At 38.6% G+C, this 14,764-nt stretch overlaps 1 protein-coding gene across 4 annotated transcripts in view; it reads left to right on the top strand.

The window, feature by feature from the left end:
* The window catches only part of LOC128679403 (eukaryotic translation initiation factor 4E transporter-like), a 29,276-nt gene that overhangs the window by 2,935 nt on the left and 11,577 nt on the right, over positions 1-14,764 (top strand). For 3 of the 4 annotated variants that reach the window (XM_053761633.2, XM_053761632.2, XM_053761631.2), the window contains exons 1-15: positions 1,025-1,566; positions 3,514-3,685; positions 3,834-3,912; positions 4,263-4,387; positions 4,927-5,063; positions 6,215-6,365; positions 6,959-7,051; positions 7,300-7,368; positions 7,975-8,071; positions 9,283-9,372; positions 9,804-9,914; positions 10,978-11,089; positions 11,354-11,491; positions 12,903-13,018; positions 13,565-13,639. In XM_053761633.2, the coding sequence (XP_053617608.1) occupies positions 1,296-1,566; positions 3,514-3,685; positions 3,834-3,912; positions 4,263-4,387; positions 4,927-5,063; positions 6,215-6,365; positions 6,959-7,051; positions 7,300-7,368; positions 7,975-8,071; positions 9,283-9,372; positions 9,804-9,914; positions 10,978-11,089; positions 11,354-11,491; positions 12,903-13,018; positions 13,565-13,639 (1,836 nt within the window). In that variant the 5' untranslated portion in view covers positions 1,025-1,295. Of the gene's footprint in view, positions 1-1,024; positions 1,567-3,513; positions 3,686-3,833; positions 3,913-4,262; positions 4,388-4,926; positions 5,064-6,214; positions 6,366-6,958; positions 7,052-7,299; positions 7,369-7,974; positions 8,072-9,282; positions 9,373-9,803; positions 9,915-10,977; positions 11,090-11,353; positions 11,492-12,902; positions 13,019-13,564; positions 13,640-14,764 lie in introns of those variants that run through there. The other variant, XM_053761634.1, reaches the window with a different exon arrangement.

The raw sequence follows: 14,764 nt of genomic DNA, 5'->3' as shown, positions 1-14,764 counted from the left end.
ACAGTTTATTGCAAACTCGCCGCTATTACCGCGCCATTAGAGGTTCATGCAACATAACGTGATGTGCTGTTGACTGTACCTACTTTGCCGACCCCACATATGTGTAGAAAAAAGGAAAATACTTGTTTATGGCATTGTATACTCCCACGAGAAATAATCAGTCACACAAGTGAAAAAAAAGTAGGTTGGTTTTATTTTATCGTATTTGTCTTTATTCCTATGTGAATAAAAAGAATGCTCTTATAGCCAACCAAAATAGATTATTTTACAAGGTTTCCAGTCTATATTTTTTATCTTGTATTATATAATGGTTCTTTTACCTTTTTACTGAGCTTCCTTGTACATGCGATCATTCAAAACATCTTATGTACTCACCTCACGGTTTTTACCTAATTATCATTATCAATCCCTTTTATCAATGTACAGAACATTCACTTTACAGTGATAATTGTTGGTTATAACACTAAGTCAAGTGCAGGGAGGACGTATGCTAGACAGCAAGGCGGCAAGCGCTTGTGTCGTGTCATACAAGCATGTTGCTAATGGGAATTTCCATTAACTAAATTCGTGACTGTCGCAATTGTTTTGTGTTTTATTACATACTTTACGATGAGTATTCTAGAACTGTTTTCTGTCCTGGAAAATTAATGCGGGCGGTAGAACTTGAGCTTCAATATCTGTCGATATGCTAAACCACGATGGCTGAAGCGGATTTGTTTTTTACAAGCCCAGACATTTTTTTACAATACCTACCTACTTAATTATATGTTGAACTTCTACAAAATACAATGTGCAAAGTACACGAGGCAGACTTCATTGGGCTTTCTTCAAATAATAAAAGGGCTATTGCAAATCAAATCATAATGATGCAACATGATTTGAATGAAACTTCATCAAAACTGAATAACTTGTTTACCATAACAAAATCCAACGGCCATGCACAATATTTTATGATGAGGGTAGGCTGAGATAAGAACGGAAACATCTGCGGGTAGGATTTCATAAAGATGTCACCTGCATCGTCGGTGCGGCGTCCTTCAGTCTTTGAGACAGAACCGTACGCTGCACTCCCGCGATCGCGTTAATTATATCTAATTAGCTTGCAATCGTTTGTACGTAGCTGGTTTGCCATATACGTAATTATCGCGTACCTGTCTCTCTGACAACCCTAGTTTTAGATTTACCGTTGATTTATATTCCAATTTTAAATTTTATTTTTTTCTTTTTACTATACGTTAGTGTTAAGTTAGGTTAATTCCGCCATTTTGTCGTGTAATTTTTGCCGGGAAATCGTTATGGTTAGCAAGGAGGCCGTACCCGTGGTTGATGTGACGAAAAAGAGGAAGAGAAGGAGACGCAGAACTGGGAGAGGGGCCGCTTTGCGGCGTGCGAAGAGGACAGGGTCCCTTGCCCCGGTGGAGAAGGTCGTGGCGTCGTCTCCCGTGAAGTGCGCGGTACATGCGTTTCTGATGCGGTATCAGAGCGCTTTGAGAAAGGTCCCGGCGCAGTTGCCTCCCAGGGTCCACGCGGGCCCGCCCTCCAAACGGGTGAAACGCGTTTCGTGGCGTGAGTGACGTCATACTTTCTTTATTTTCTAGAAAAAAAAACATCTGCCAGTTATATGATATTTTGTAACTCGTATTTTGTTATTTATACAGCTATTAGTGAGGCTCTACTGTTGTTTGATCAATGTTAAACTTACGCGTTTCATTATCAATTGCTTAATACGGGTATTAAACGCGTACGTACCATACGGGTAGTGTTACAACGACCTACTGTTAGTTTTTAGTTTATGATAGAACCAATCTAGGAGCTTGCATCTACGAAAATAATTTGACTTTGTGATTTCACTGTCAGCTCATTAATATTTAAAAGATACGATATATAAAAAACCCCGCAGATATCTTGTAGATAGGTATTGTAGTGCCCTAACATGGGGAATTAATTGTAAAAATAACTAAAAAGAAATAACGGAGCCCCATGTCTCGTGTCAAAACCCAAAGCAAATGTTTCTTGTAAATACATTGTTCTTATATATAACACTATGTGAATGTGATAATGTTTTTAATGATAATATAAATGTAGATATTGGTGTACACAACAACGATAACAAATAATGTATACATAATATTCTTTAAAACGACAGCTTCTGTGCCGTTATTTTATCTTCGCAAAAAACCACCTATCGGTTTACACCCAGAGATGGGCCCAAATGGTATATGCCGGCAACACACTACCGGCGAACTAGACAGATGCACACGCGCGTCATTGTACATTGCGTAGGTTGTATGTGAGCTTTTTATTACCGTTAGGGAAAACCAGCAATGTACGGTCTACTGCAAATTCCATACATACTTTTGGATCTTATTCCTAGGGAGTAAGTAAAATATCTGTTTTAAGTTACTTTCAAAAATCCATGACTAAATGTTAGTCAACAATCCAGTGATAGGTGTCGCGTGAAATCAGTTCGGCCTTGGTTGCGAAGAATGTCTAATTTTGTCGCAACTGCGATGCGTTCTTCTGTGTTTATGCGACAAATTGCACTTGTATAGTTGCAAACTTAGCACTATCAATATTGCCGCCAAAAAGATCGAGCGAACGCATCGATCAATCAAACTTTTTCGTTTGTAAATTTGCATATAGCCAAAAAAAAAATTGGGGAAAATTAATGAAGTGAACTTCTATTGCGTGAGCATCGGGCCTCTGGCTATAATCAGTAATTGATTCTCATTGTTGTTCCCAAAATTCCCAGCCGTTTTTCGTAAACGAAGTTATTTTTCTCTTTAAATATTTAGTTGTCAAATTGCAATACGTAATAGAAATAGTGTAGTAATAAATTTAGCTGGGCACGGCTAAAGGCCTTATAATGTAAAATAAGACGAGGCAGCAAATATCATTACGGCTATGCTCTTTTATTAACTATTATTTCGAAAAAAAAAACATACATAACAGCTTCCACATAATTTATGGCCAATTTAACCGAGCTGGCAAAAAGTGGAATGTCGAAAAAACTCCATCCTAATTTCCATTAGGAAACGTTAGATGAACTCCGAAGGTATATTGAACTTATGTAAAATAGGTCGAGTTGATTTGGTAGTGTTTGTAGGAAATATGATCGGTGTGGTCGACGGTAAATTCTTTTATTTAGATAGAAGATAGATAATTCGGATAATTAATTAATTTCAAAAGAAGAATTGTCGGCATATTTTACCGCTGCAAGCTTGACACTATAATAGTTGTATAAGTTAACTAGTTGTGAGAGAAGAATTATTTTTCCATTTTTGTTAAATCCTTAGATATTAAAAAAAAAGTGACTGTCGCGTCTATCTGACTGTATAATCGTGATAAGCTCAAAAACTACCATACAAATTTTTCTACGGATTTCACCAATAGTCTGATTCCTGAGAAAGGTTTAGATGTATAGTTTGTAACCTAACAAAGCCGAGACAGTTAACGAAGTTAATGATAGTTTATATGTTCTGTTGAAAATTGACAATGAAATATCCTCATCAGGTCACGAAGAGACGCTGGCGCCGAGCGGAGGCGGCGACCCGGCGGTGCTGGCCGTGGGTCCGGCGCGGCGGCCCCTCACCTACACCCGGGAGGAGCTCCTGCGTCTGCGCAACTCGCCGCTCGTCAAGAAGGGGCTCGAGAACGCGTTCGCCGGTTGTGACGCTCTGGCGCTGTGAGTACCCTAATTAGCTACACAATATTTTAATGTCACTTCAATTGTAAAAAATAATAGGCTTTCAAAAAACCAAATACAAATCAAATGTCACGTGATTTAGTCTATATCGAACAGATACCGTTTAAATATGTTATTTTTGTTTCAGCGTGTTGAAGAGACGTTCCGATTCGCCGAATGAAGACGACCGGGGTGCGAGGGGGGACGCCCCTAACGAAAACCATAAGGTGAAAGATGTTTTATCGTTTGTTTGTTCTTCCTCTGGGATAGCTTGATCTTTGCATGACACAAACTGTATCACGTTTTCATCCCATCTCCATTTTCCGTTGTTTGACTTTTACGATCTGCGCAAGAGGAGCATCTTGCACATTTTACGTATTTCTTTTTCGGTTCTCAGACCATATGTGATGGTAAATTGCTTCGAATGAAGCTGATCACATAATTATGGTCGAATTTCACTTAGAAGTTCGTTTGATCTTCAAATATTGAACACAATTTCGTATCACAAAAGCTACACACTTAACATTGATATATGTATATATTTTTTAATATTAATAAAAATAACATTTATTGACAGGGTGTGTACGGACGCGACCGCGAACGCGATCGCGAGCGGCGCTCGGCGGACCCGCGCGAGCGCGTGCGCAAGGAGAGCGAGACCGGGGTGGGCGGCGTCGGCATCGTGCTCAGTCCGCAGCGGAGGTAACCATATGTATATAGTATTGTAGTGTATTTTTAGATACTCATTTTGTTTGTAATTATTTTTATTACATAAAGAACTTTTTTTTTTACAAAATTTTCGACACAAGATTTTATTGTCGTCATTGAGAATTTCTGGCATTTAACGCCTGACAAAAATCCCATGTCCGTGCTGTAAACCGTTCCCTCGTTGGGAGTCGATCCTGGGTGCACCATCATCAGGTCATGCTTATAATATTGCATTTTGCAAGGCCCAAAAGTGAGAAGTTTTAAATCGTTTTTCGTTGCTAAATGTTATTATAACCTGTCCGATTTTTTAACGACAAATGTGAAATGCTTTGATTTCTCCACCGAATAATGCTATTTGATCTATTCGTAATTTATAATTGAAGCAGGCATCTAGCTGCCCTCTATGTATCACTTGTACTATCAACTTATGCATGTAATCAACCCATATAACCTGTGACTTGCAATAAAATCTGAATTTTATGGAATAAACGAGTGTACTCTACTTCTATACTAATTTGGAGTCTCATTCACAGGTCGTTCACCTCTGGCTGCGGCGCCCCGGCGGCGGCGGCGCCCGCAGCGCCCCCGCACGTGGCCCGCACGCGGCCGGAGTCTCCGCTGTCCGCGACGCCCGCCGCCGCTCAGACCGCACCTGCCAAGACAGAACAAGGTAAGGTATTAATAGGGCTTTCGTACTTTTCCCATCAAAATATAAGTGTGATAAGTGTGTTACATTCCACTTTCATTATTCAGCCGCATTATCCCGGGCAGTCATTACAATTTTTCAAATTCTAACAAAGATAAGAGTTTGTTTTTCTATATGACTTTAAAATAATTAATCTGTGCTGTGGTAATGTAAATTTTATAATTGATTTTGGAAATGATTCCTTTCCCAAGGAAATTGACTAACCGACTCAATTTTTGATTTGCGTAGGCAGTATATAAATATAAAGCACTATGAATCACTCGAAAGTAAAATTCACAAATCGGGTGTTCGCGGCCCTCGCCTCGCGTCGCGGACTTACATCGTTTCGAAATTGTCACTTTCTTTTCTCGGTGTAATGTACTAATAGACTTTGGCTTTCGATCGATACGGTGTGCAACAAATTGCAGATCTAATGCGATCGGGAGCCTATATCAAACCTATCGGCAGATCGCAGGTGATGTTCGTGTCAAGTTTTAACGGAACACTGTATATTTCTGCCAACATTATCCTAACTAATATTATAAATGCGAAATTTTGTGAGGACGTTTGTATGTATGTTTGTTATTCTTTCACGCAAAATCTACTGGAAAGATTGTTATGAAATTTAGTACATGGGTATAATATAACCTGGAACAACAGATAGGGTATTTTTGATATCGAAATTCCCACAGGAGCGAAGCCCCAAAGCGCAGCTAGTAATATATATAATTTTCTTCGTAGTTGTATTCCTCATGGCTGAGGGTCGTGGTCATTACGTGGAATGAGACATACGTAACAACTTTCTTGGCATTAGTAATGGAGTGGTTTGCCATTGCCTTCTCCATTTCACACACAAGTTAATAACCAACAAGTGTGCAGGTTTCCTCACGATGTTTACCTTCACCGGAAGCAAGTGATGGTCGATGAAAACTTACTATACATGAGTCAGATTGGTATACAAACTCATGTGGCACGAGTAGGATTCAGGCACGATTAGGAACCTGGGACCTTTCGATCCATTACACCACCACAGCTTCTATACAATTTAATATAATTATCACTACATAGTATAAAACAAATTTTCTTTTCCGTCTGTCTGTGATGATGATAAATTAGAAGCGGGTATATAATGGTAGGTGGTGGCGGGCGGCGCATCGGTTCGGGGCGCATCATGGTGCGCGACGTGGGCGCGGAGCCCTGGGGCGACGAGCGTGAGCACCGCGCGGAGCCCTACCGCCCGCCGCACAACCGCAACCACACAGCCGACCAGCGGACCAACAACGATAGGTAACAACCACATTATTCAAAATAATTTATTAAATTTGTGGGGATTATGTCGTGTATGTTACGTTACTCTTTCACGCAAAATCTCTTGGACGGATTGTTATGTAATTTGGTACAGTGGTAGATTATAACCTAGAATAAAGCGTACGGTTAAGCGTACACTTTTTGTACTGAAATTCACAAGGGAGCAAAGCTCCGGGGCACAGCTAGTCCTATGTACTAATTACTTTATAACCTAAACCATAATTATAATTTCTAAAAAACATTTTGTGTAATAGGGAAGTAAAAAAATACTAAATCCTACTATAAATAGAATTGATCAATTAAAATGACATTTATTTATCGTGTTTCATTATGTGAATGAATCGTATGATTTTATTTTATACCCAGGCAAGTACCCTATTAGTATGGTCTTCCTCTTCACGACTATGTTAATTGCTAACACTGGTGTAAGATTTTATTCTAGTCGTCTTAAGGCATTTGACATTACTTTTTACCACTACTACTCTAATGGTAAGTAATTGCATACACTACAGTTCACTAGTAACTTACTGTAAAAATTTAGTATATAATGTATTTAATTGCATTTGTCTCAGATACGACCGGCGCTCGTTCAGCCGAGACTCCTACTCCTCTGACATCAAGAGGGAACGGGACGACCGATTCAACAACGAGAAGGGCCGAGACAGGTATATTTTTTGTACTCTGTACACGCGCGTTCTCCGTGAAATTTATATTTAACTTGAAGAAATGTGCCCGGATACATGATATATATATTTCGCTATTCTTTCTATAATTGTGATCAACCTGCTTTATGTTAAGCTGATACCTACATAACAGCACACTAGCGCCACAATCACATTTTTACCAATTTGTTTTGTTTATTAGCGAAAACTTGATGACTTTACTATACGAAATTTTGTTTTTTTTTCCACAGAGAGGACAACCGTAGATCTGGTGGTCGCTTCTCTCAACGTCGTTTTGAGAAAGAAGATGAACCCGAATGGTAAGATTCATGTAGATTTTTTTTGTAAAAGACTTAGAAATTTAGCTAGTATTTAGTAGTATAAATTTAGTAGTAGCTTAGCTATTTAGATTTTTCAGTAAACTGTTAGTTTGTTAGTTCGCGCCAATAACTGGAATTATGGGTTCAATGAAAAACAAAGAATATATATATATACGATGGTTTGACTATCATAAACAGAAATCTATTTTTCGGTCGGTAATATATTAGCACGATACGATTATTTTTATTACTGCTCAGGTACATCGTTGTTGTTACTTGTAAGATTGGGAGATATATTACAGATATACCTACACTAGCTTATGCCTGCAGCTTCGTCCGCGTTTTTGTCGTGCACACGTTTATAACGTATTAGTGTCATATCTCGGGTTCTAAGCAACGCGCCGCGTTGAAATCTATACCAGATTTTAAGTTAGACTTATGAACTATGAAAACTGCATCGAATTCCATCCAGTAAGACAAAAATTAAAATATAAATATTTTGTCTTCCACTACTCCCATAAATACGCCCATATTTTTCTTTTTCTTTATTATTTTCATATGTTTTACAGACATAGGCTTACGGTTTTATTGTATGTTTGCGTGCAGGTTTAGTGGAGGGCCGACGTCCCAGCTGGAGACGATAGAGTTGCGCGGCTTCGACGAGCCCACCAAGAAGGCCAGCCAGCCGCCCGCCAAGGACGAGGTCAGTTATTTATTATCATTTTTGTAACACTATAAGGGCCCGCCTCGGCTTCGCTCGGGTAAACAACAATAAATTAAGTAAAAGCTCTGAAAAAGGTCGCTAATGCCATAGACTTGTTCAACTGTACTTTGACTGAGATTATCCTATACTAATTTAGATGATAAGAATAGAATTATAATTTAATTAACGATGCTGTCGCAATGGGTAACACTGTAATGATAGGGCTAGTTATTAATAAAAAAATAAAAAAAATACACTTAAACCTTTAGGAATCTCACTCAATCTGTTGGTGAAAAGCGCATGAGTTTTTGAGTTTATCGCGAACAGACAGACAGACGCGGCAGAAGACGTAAGGATGCTTGGAATACTAGCCCTTAAAATATGTGACAGAAAAATTGTATGACAATACACTGTTCCTGTGATAACAAAATAATAAATAGGAAATACCAATATATTGTTACGAAAACTTAATAGGTACTGTCAATGAAAAATACTTAAAGGTGCGCTTACACGAGGGCAATAATTGCAATTAATTGGAAATTCCAGGCAATTTTTGATCTATCTCGTTTGCACTTGTTTGTTTTGCGGCTTGCCGTCTTGGTTCCGCGGGGAGAGTGAGAGGTCGGGTGGAAGTAGGATAGCGCGCGGCAAGGCGTCAGCTTCTGTTTTGAATGTGACTGCATATTAAAATGGCGTCGTCATTGTCGTGGATTAATGAAAAGGTTATTAACTTTATTGATGCAGTTCGCTTGCATCCTTGTTTGTGGGATAACAGAAGTCCTGATTTTAAGGATCGTTTGCTAAAAAAAGATGAATGGAATGATATTGAGCTGCAGTTTGAAATATCTCATGACGAAGCAGTAAAAAAATGTAAAAATGTACGCACATATTTCAACAATGAAATAAAGAAAATGGAGAAGAAGCAAAAAAGTGGCAGTGGTGCTTTTCAAGAAAGAAATTGGTTTGCTTTTAAAAGTTTTAACTCTTAAACCCGCACTTCGTCCTCTGTTCTTTGATTAGTTAGAAAGTAGCCATATACATATGTATATATAATATATACCATAATGTGTGTGTGGGTGTTTGTGTGTGTACAAATCTGAAATACTGCAATTAATAATAATTGCCTGCCTTCATACACTGTGAAATCTATTAATATTTGAATACTATGATTAACGTCTGACTATGTATGTATAGTATAATGATTGTTGTAGAAGTGGAACAACAACGGGTCTAGATCACGCGCGGACACGTCTTCACCCGACAACACCAGCACCAGCACTGCGCCGGCCACTGACAACAATGTACGTGTTATTATTTGCGTATTACTCTGGTAACAAAGGGATCCCCAAGGAATCTATTCGATCGAAGTAGCACTCTGATTGGGGGCCCGCGGCTTCGCCCGCGTGGGATTCGCACGAGAACATTTATTTTTCAGGGATAAAAGGTACCCTATGTACTTCTTCATATTTCAAACTATATTTATGCAAAATTCCATGAAGATTAATATAGTATGTGCACGTTTTCTCTGACTGAATAATGCGGAGAATGCTTTCTGGCATCAAGTTCAGCTATTATCCATACTAATATTATAAAGAGCAAAGATTTGTATTTTTGTTTGTAATGGATAAACTCAAAAACTACTGGGCCAATTTTGATGAAATTTGGCACATAGAGGCGAAACGTTCAGGAGTGACGTAGGCTTAAATAAATAAATAAACGTTTTGATTGTCAGGAAAAGGAGCCGGTGGTGGAGACTAAGTCGGAAGAGGGCGCGACGAACGAACAACCCGACTTCAACTTAGACGAGTTCCTCAAATTCGACACCATTCCTGATGTGCTCACGGTAACCTTCATTATAATTTTATTGTATATTGATATTTACTGCACGGACATTTGGTCTGGCCCAAACTGTCTCCTGCTCCATAGAAGATCAGAAAGAGGACAAGGCTTAGGCTACTATTTGGCTACTATTGGCGTCAGTGGCTACTAACTGGTCTAAAATTATATATATTGTCTTCTCTTGTGAGGAATAGGAGTGGTTTGCCATTGCCTTGTTCATTTTCTTCTTTGTCAAGTCGACCATTCTAATTTAAATATAATGTTACTTCATTATTTTTGGAATAAAAGTTTGGCTTCTCCATTTCACAAGCCTGTGTCACTGCAGGTTTCCTCACGGGGTTTTCTCCTTCACCGGAACTTGATATTTGTATAGATGTTTTTACGCGGTAGATTAACTTTAATTTAATGACATGAATTTCATAGGTATAATTTAATGTTAATTATGTATTCTATTTGAAATTAGTGGTACTTTATTTTTTTATAGGGATACTTTTTTTATTACTTTTTCGACACGATTGTTTTATTGTTCAAATTCAAATCATTTATTCAGAAATTAAACCTTCACAGGCACTTTTTCTCGTCAATTTTCATATTTATAGTTATTTCTCAAGCTACAAACTACTGGCATTTCGGAACGACTTATTAGCCGACGAATTGTTCATCATAATCTTCATTTCAGTCTCTTTGTGCCCTACTGCTGAGCATACCTCTCTTCGCGTACGCCACCCTCCTCTGTCCTGTACCTCTCTCATCCATGTACAACCTGCGATGTTGTTAAGCGGAATAAATTTTGACGACCTCGGTGGCGCAGTGGTAAAGTGCTTGTCTCTGGACCGAGAGGTCCCGGGTTCGAACCCCGGTCGGGTCATGATGGAAAGTGATCTTTTTCTGATTGGCCCGGTTCTTGGATGTTTATCTATATACGTATTTGTTATAAAATATAGTATCGTTGAGTTAGTATCCCATAACACAAGTCTCGAACTTACTTTGAGTCTAGCTCAATCTGTGTGATTTGAATGTATTTATATTTATTTATAAATGAATTGAATTGAAAAATTTTGTTGCAGAACGGCAGCGGGGAGTCCGAGCGCGGCAGCCGCTTCAGCCGCTGGTTCCGCCGCGAGAGCCCCACCAACGAGGGCCGCCACTACGAGCGACTGCTGCACAATATATGCGATGGTAACACACGTTATATTTATCTATCTATAACTCTTACGTTAGTGAGTGACTGACTGACTGACTGACTGACAGACATTGACATCGCCCGCGTGTATTTGTATTTCTCTGCGAAAGGCGGCACTTAGGTATTTATTGCCGTTGTTCCAATACAAAAGATCTAAGTGTTAGCCGCCATAAGGTGCCTTTTGACTTGGATGATCACATATTTATAATAAGGTTTTCTATAGCAAAACTCGTGCACACTACAATAAAATGTACTTCCAGAGCTGGAGAGCACGCCGCTGTCGCCGCAGCCGACGCCGGTGTCGGAGCCGCACTCGTTCGCGCCCATCTCGCCCGCGCGCCGGCCGCCGTCGCTGCTGCAGCTGCTGCGCCAGGCCAACGCCGGCACCGACGCCGCCGGTAGCTCCACAAACATCTTTCACATACACCATACATTTTTAATTATGCCAAAAAATAAAATGGGGCTATCAGTACCTATTACTGATAATAATAATAATATTCCTGATTTTCTCTTTTATGTTTAGCTTTTATCTGTATTTCTTGGACATAATTTTTATTATTTTGGTTTGTATGTATTCATATATTGATATATATGTAGTCTTATGTATATATGCTTTGCTATTTATATTTATATTTTATATATGTAGTTATTATTGTATTTTAGTATGTGGTAGTACTTATTTGTGTTTGATATTTTTGCGCCGCACAACTTTTCTCTGTTTCTCCTAATGGTTAGCTGGGAGAGAATGCTTATAGCATTAAGTTCGCAATTTGTTTATAAGTATGTTTTTACTTGGAACAATAAAGTCTTTCAAATAAATAAATAAATAAATAATATGTGCATAGTCGAAACATAAAAAATCGAAATTCAAAATTTATATCCAAAAAAATCTATAATAATTGGTAATAATACTTAGAGTGTGCCACCTGACTTCATAGTAAAGGTAGGTTCCGTGCAGCGGTTCACAAAGTCTATTTTCATTGATAAATTCTGGCAATTCTTTTTTCTTTATTTATTTTTTGCCTATGCCAGGGTAATAAACTATGATTTGGAATAATTGAAGTTTCAAACTACGTAATTCATTGCTATTTTGGGATATACTCAAACCTCAATGACTGTGGTGATAACCTTTGGCATAATTAAAAATGTATGATGTATATTTATGATTAGATTCATCAATTTAGAAATATACTAGCGGCCCGTCCCGGCTTCACTCGGATAAAGTCATAGTAAATTATACACCTAAACCTTCCTCATGAATCACACTATCTATTGGTGAAAACCGCATGAAAATCCGAGTAGTAGTTTGTGTTCATCGCGTACATATTAAGAACAAATCATGTAAAGAATGAAACACGTTTTTTTTAACAAATCATATTTTTTTGCCATTGCAAATACCAAATTTGACAACATTGTTGATAAACACGTTGCCAGCTAAGAGGACACAGCGTCCTTATTTATTTTCTTCTCTTTATAGCCAGAGTGTAGTAACAATGGTGGATAAGAAGCGGTTGTGGTGTAATGGTTACGACGCCCGCCTGTGGATTTAAAGTTCCCAGGTTCGAATACGTGCCACATGAGTTTGTATACTACTCTGACTCATGTATAGTAATTTCCATCGACCACCAATTGCTTCCGGCGAAGGAAAACATTGAGGAAACCTCCACACTGAAGAAGAAGGCAATGGCGAACCACTTCATTAATAGTGCCAAGAAAGTCGTTGTGTGTGTTTAATTACCCGCAATGACCACGACGCTCAGCCATGAGCAAATACGACTATGAAGTAGTAACAATGTTTTTTGTTTACAGCGCCCCCTAGCGGCAACATGGGCGGCAAGATCCACAGCCTGGAGGAGCTGGAGGCCCGCCTCAGGCCGCAGCACGCTCCGCCCACGGAACACGATCTGTCCGCCTTCAAACGATTGGTGAGTCGTTGTCTATCATCGGCGGCGGCCATTTTGTCACCAGTCAGTTTGCTAGATTCAATTTAGTTGCACCTGTTTGTAATGAAATGTTGCAAATTAAATTTCATTTGTTATGCTTAATGTTCACGCCTAATTTAACCTGATCCCTCAAAGGTTCAACCTTTGTCGACCTCGGTGGCGCAGTAGTGCTTGCCTCTGAACCGATGAGGTTCCGGTTTCGATCCCCGATCGGGTCATGGAAAATGATATTTTTCTGATTGACCCGGGTCTTGGATGTTTATCTATATATGTATTTGTTATAAAATATAGTATCGTTGAGTTAGTATCCCATAACACAAGTCTCGAACTTTGGGGCTAGCTCAATCTGTGTGATTTGTACTAATATATTTATTATTATTTACTCACTGTCCGTCGTGATTTTTCTGTCACGCGTTGCATCTAACGAGTTTTCTGTAATGACGATAAGAGCTTGTCTTAAAAAATGTCATTTTTGTTAGAAACTTTTTGTTTTTTCTCGTACTCTTATTGATGTGGACGTGTGTTCAGTTGGCGCAGGTGTCGGGCGGCCACGCGGTCACGGAGCAGAGACCTCCGCAACAACAGCCCATGAGTATTATGCAGGTGAATAAACTATATTTATACTATTATTATAAAGAGGTAAGCGTTTGTGAATTTGTATGTTTGAGGCGGGTAATCTTCCAAACTGCCGAACCGATTTCAAAAATTCTTTCACCATTTGAAAGGTTCATTATACAAGATTGCTATAGGCTATATTTTTTCTCACAATTCCCGCGGGAGCGAAGCCCCGGGCAATATCTAATAGGACATAACACGATACAGGTGTGGACGACACAACAATAAATAGTATGTACAGGACTCAATATGTATGCTATCGCTATGCAGGATTTACAGGGAAAAACGAAACAAAATATAGTAATTACAATATGAATGAAACCTCAAGATTTTCGTACTGTTTTTTACCTAGAATCACAGACCATTTAACCTTAAGACCACGCTTAGTTACATTTTAGTATGAAAACTCTATCGCTAAATTGTAGTGGGGTGCGGGGGAAGGTAGCTTAATTCTCATTGGAGCGTTCAAAAATACGTCAAAATTGACAAGGTTTTGACAACTTACTAGTGTTGGGCAACACAATGACTTCAATCGAGAATTTTTAAGGCCAGACACACATGTCCCATATTAGTGCGAAAAAAAAAGCTTGTCTCGAACAGTTACAGGAGGTCTCGGGAAATATGTATCTGTATGACTGTATGAAAAATAATATAAAGAAAAGACAATATATTATTTATTTGATCTTTATTAGGGTGTCGACGGTCATAAAAAAAAGAATAAAATCTTCAAAATTTAAGGGTTTATTATTCATAAAAAAGTATTGCCTACTTCGAGTTCCAATTATGTTTTGTCCCTATAGCACTTTACAATATTTGACATTGACATAAAGAGACAAAACATATTTTAACTAAAAGTAGGCAGTAATTTTTGATGAATTATACTTTTTCATATTTAACCAAAGTTTCGTCTACGTTTCACTATGACTCCGAGTAAATCTTTTCACGTCCTTTTCGAATAACCGCATAGTCTCTAGGGAAAACCATGGCTCATACTTTATAAAGCGTCATTGACTATAAGACTTTTTGACCAAAGCCTACAAGTATCGCAAACTTTTCGGGATAAAAGTACTCTATAAAAGATAAAAATACAAGGTATCAGCTGCCTCAACAAAA

This window comes from Plodia interpunctella, chromosome 21, assembly GCF_027563975.2.
Source record: "Plodia interpunctella isolate USDA-ARS_2022_Savannah chromosome 21, ilPloInte3.2, whole genome shotgun sequence".
Classification (NCBI taxonomy): Eukaryota; Metazoa; Arthropoda; class Insecta; order Lepidoptera; family Pyralidae; genus Plodia; species Plodia interpunctella.
The sequence above is the reverse complement of the archived record's forward strand: the minus strand, read 5'-3'. Positions and strand labels throughout refer to the sequence as shown.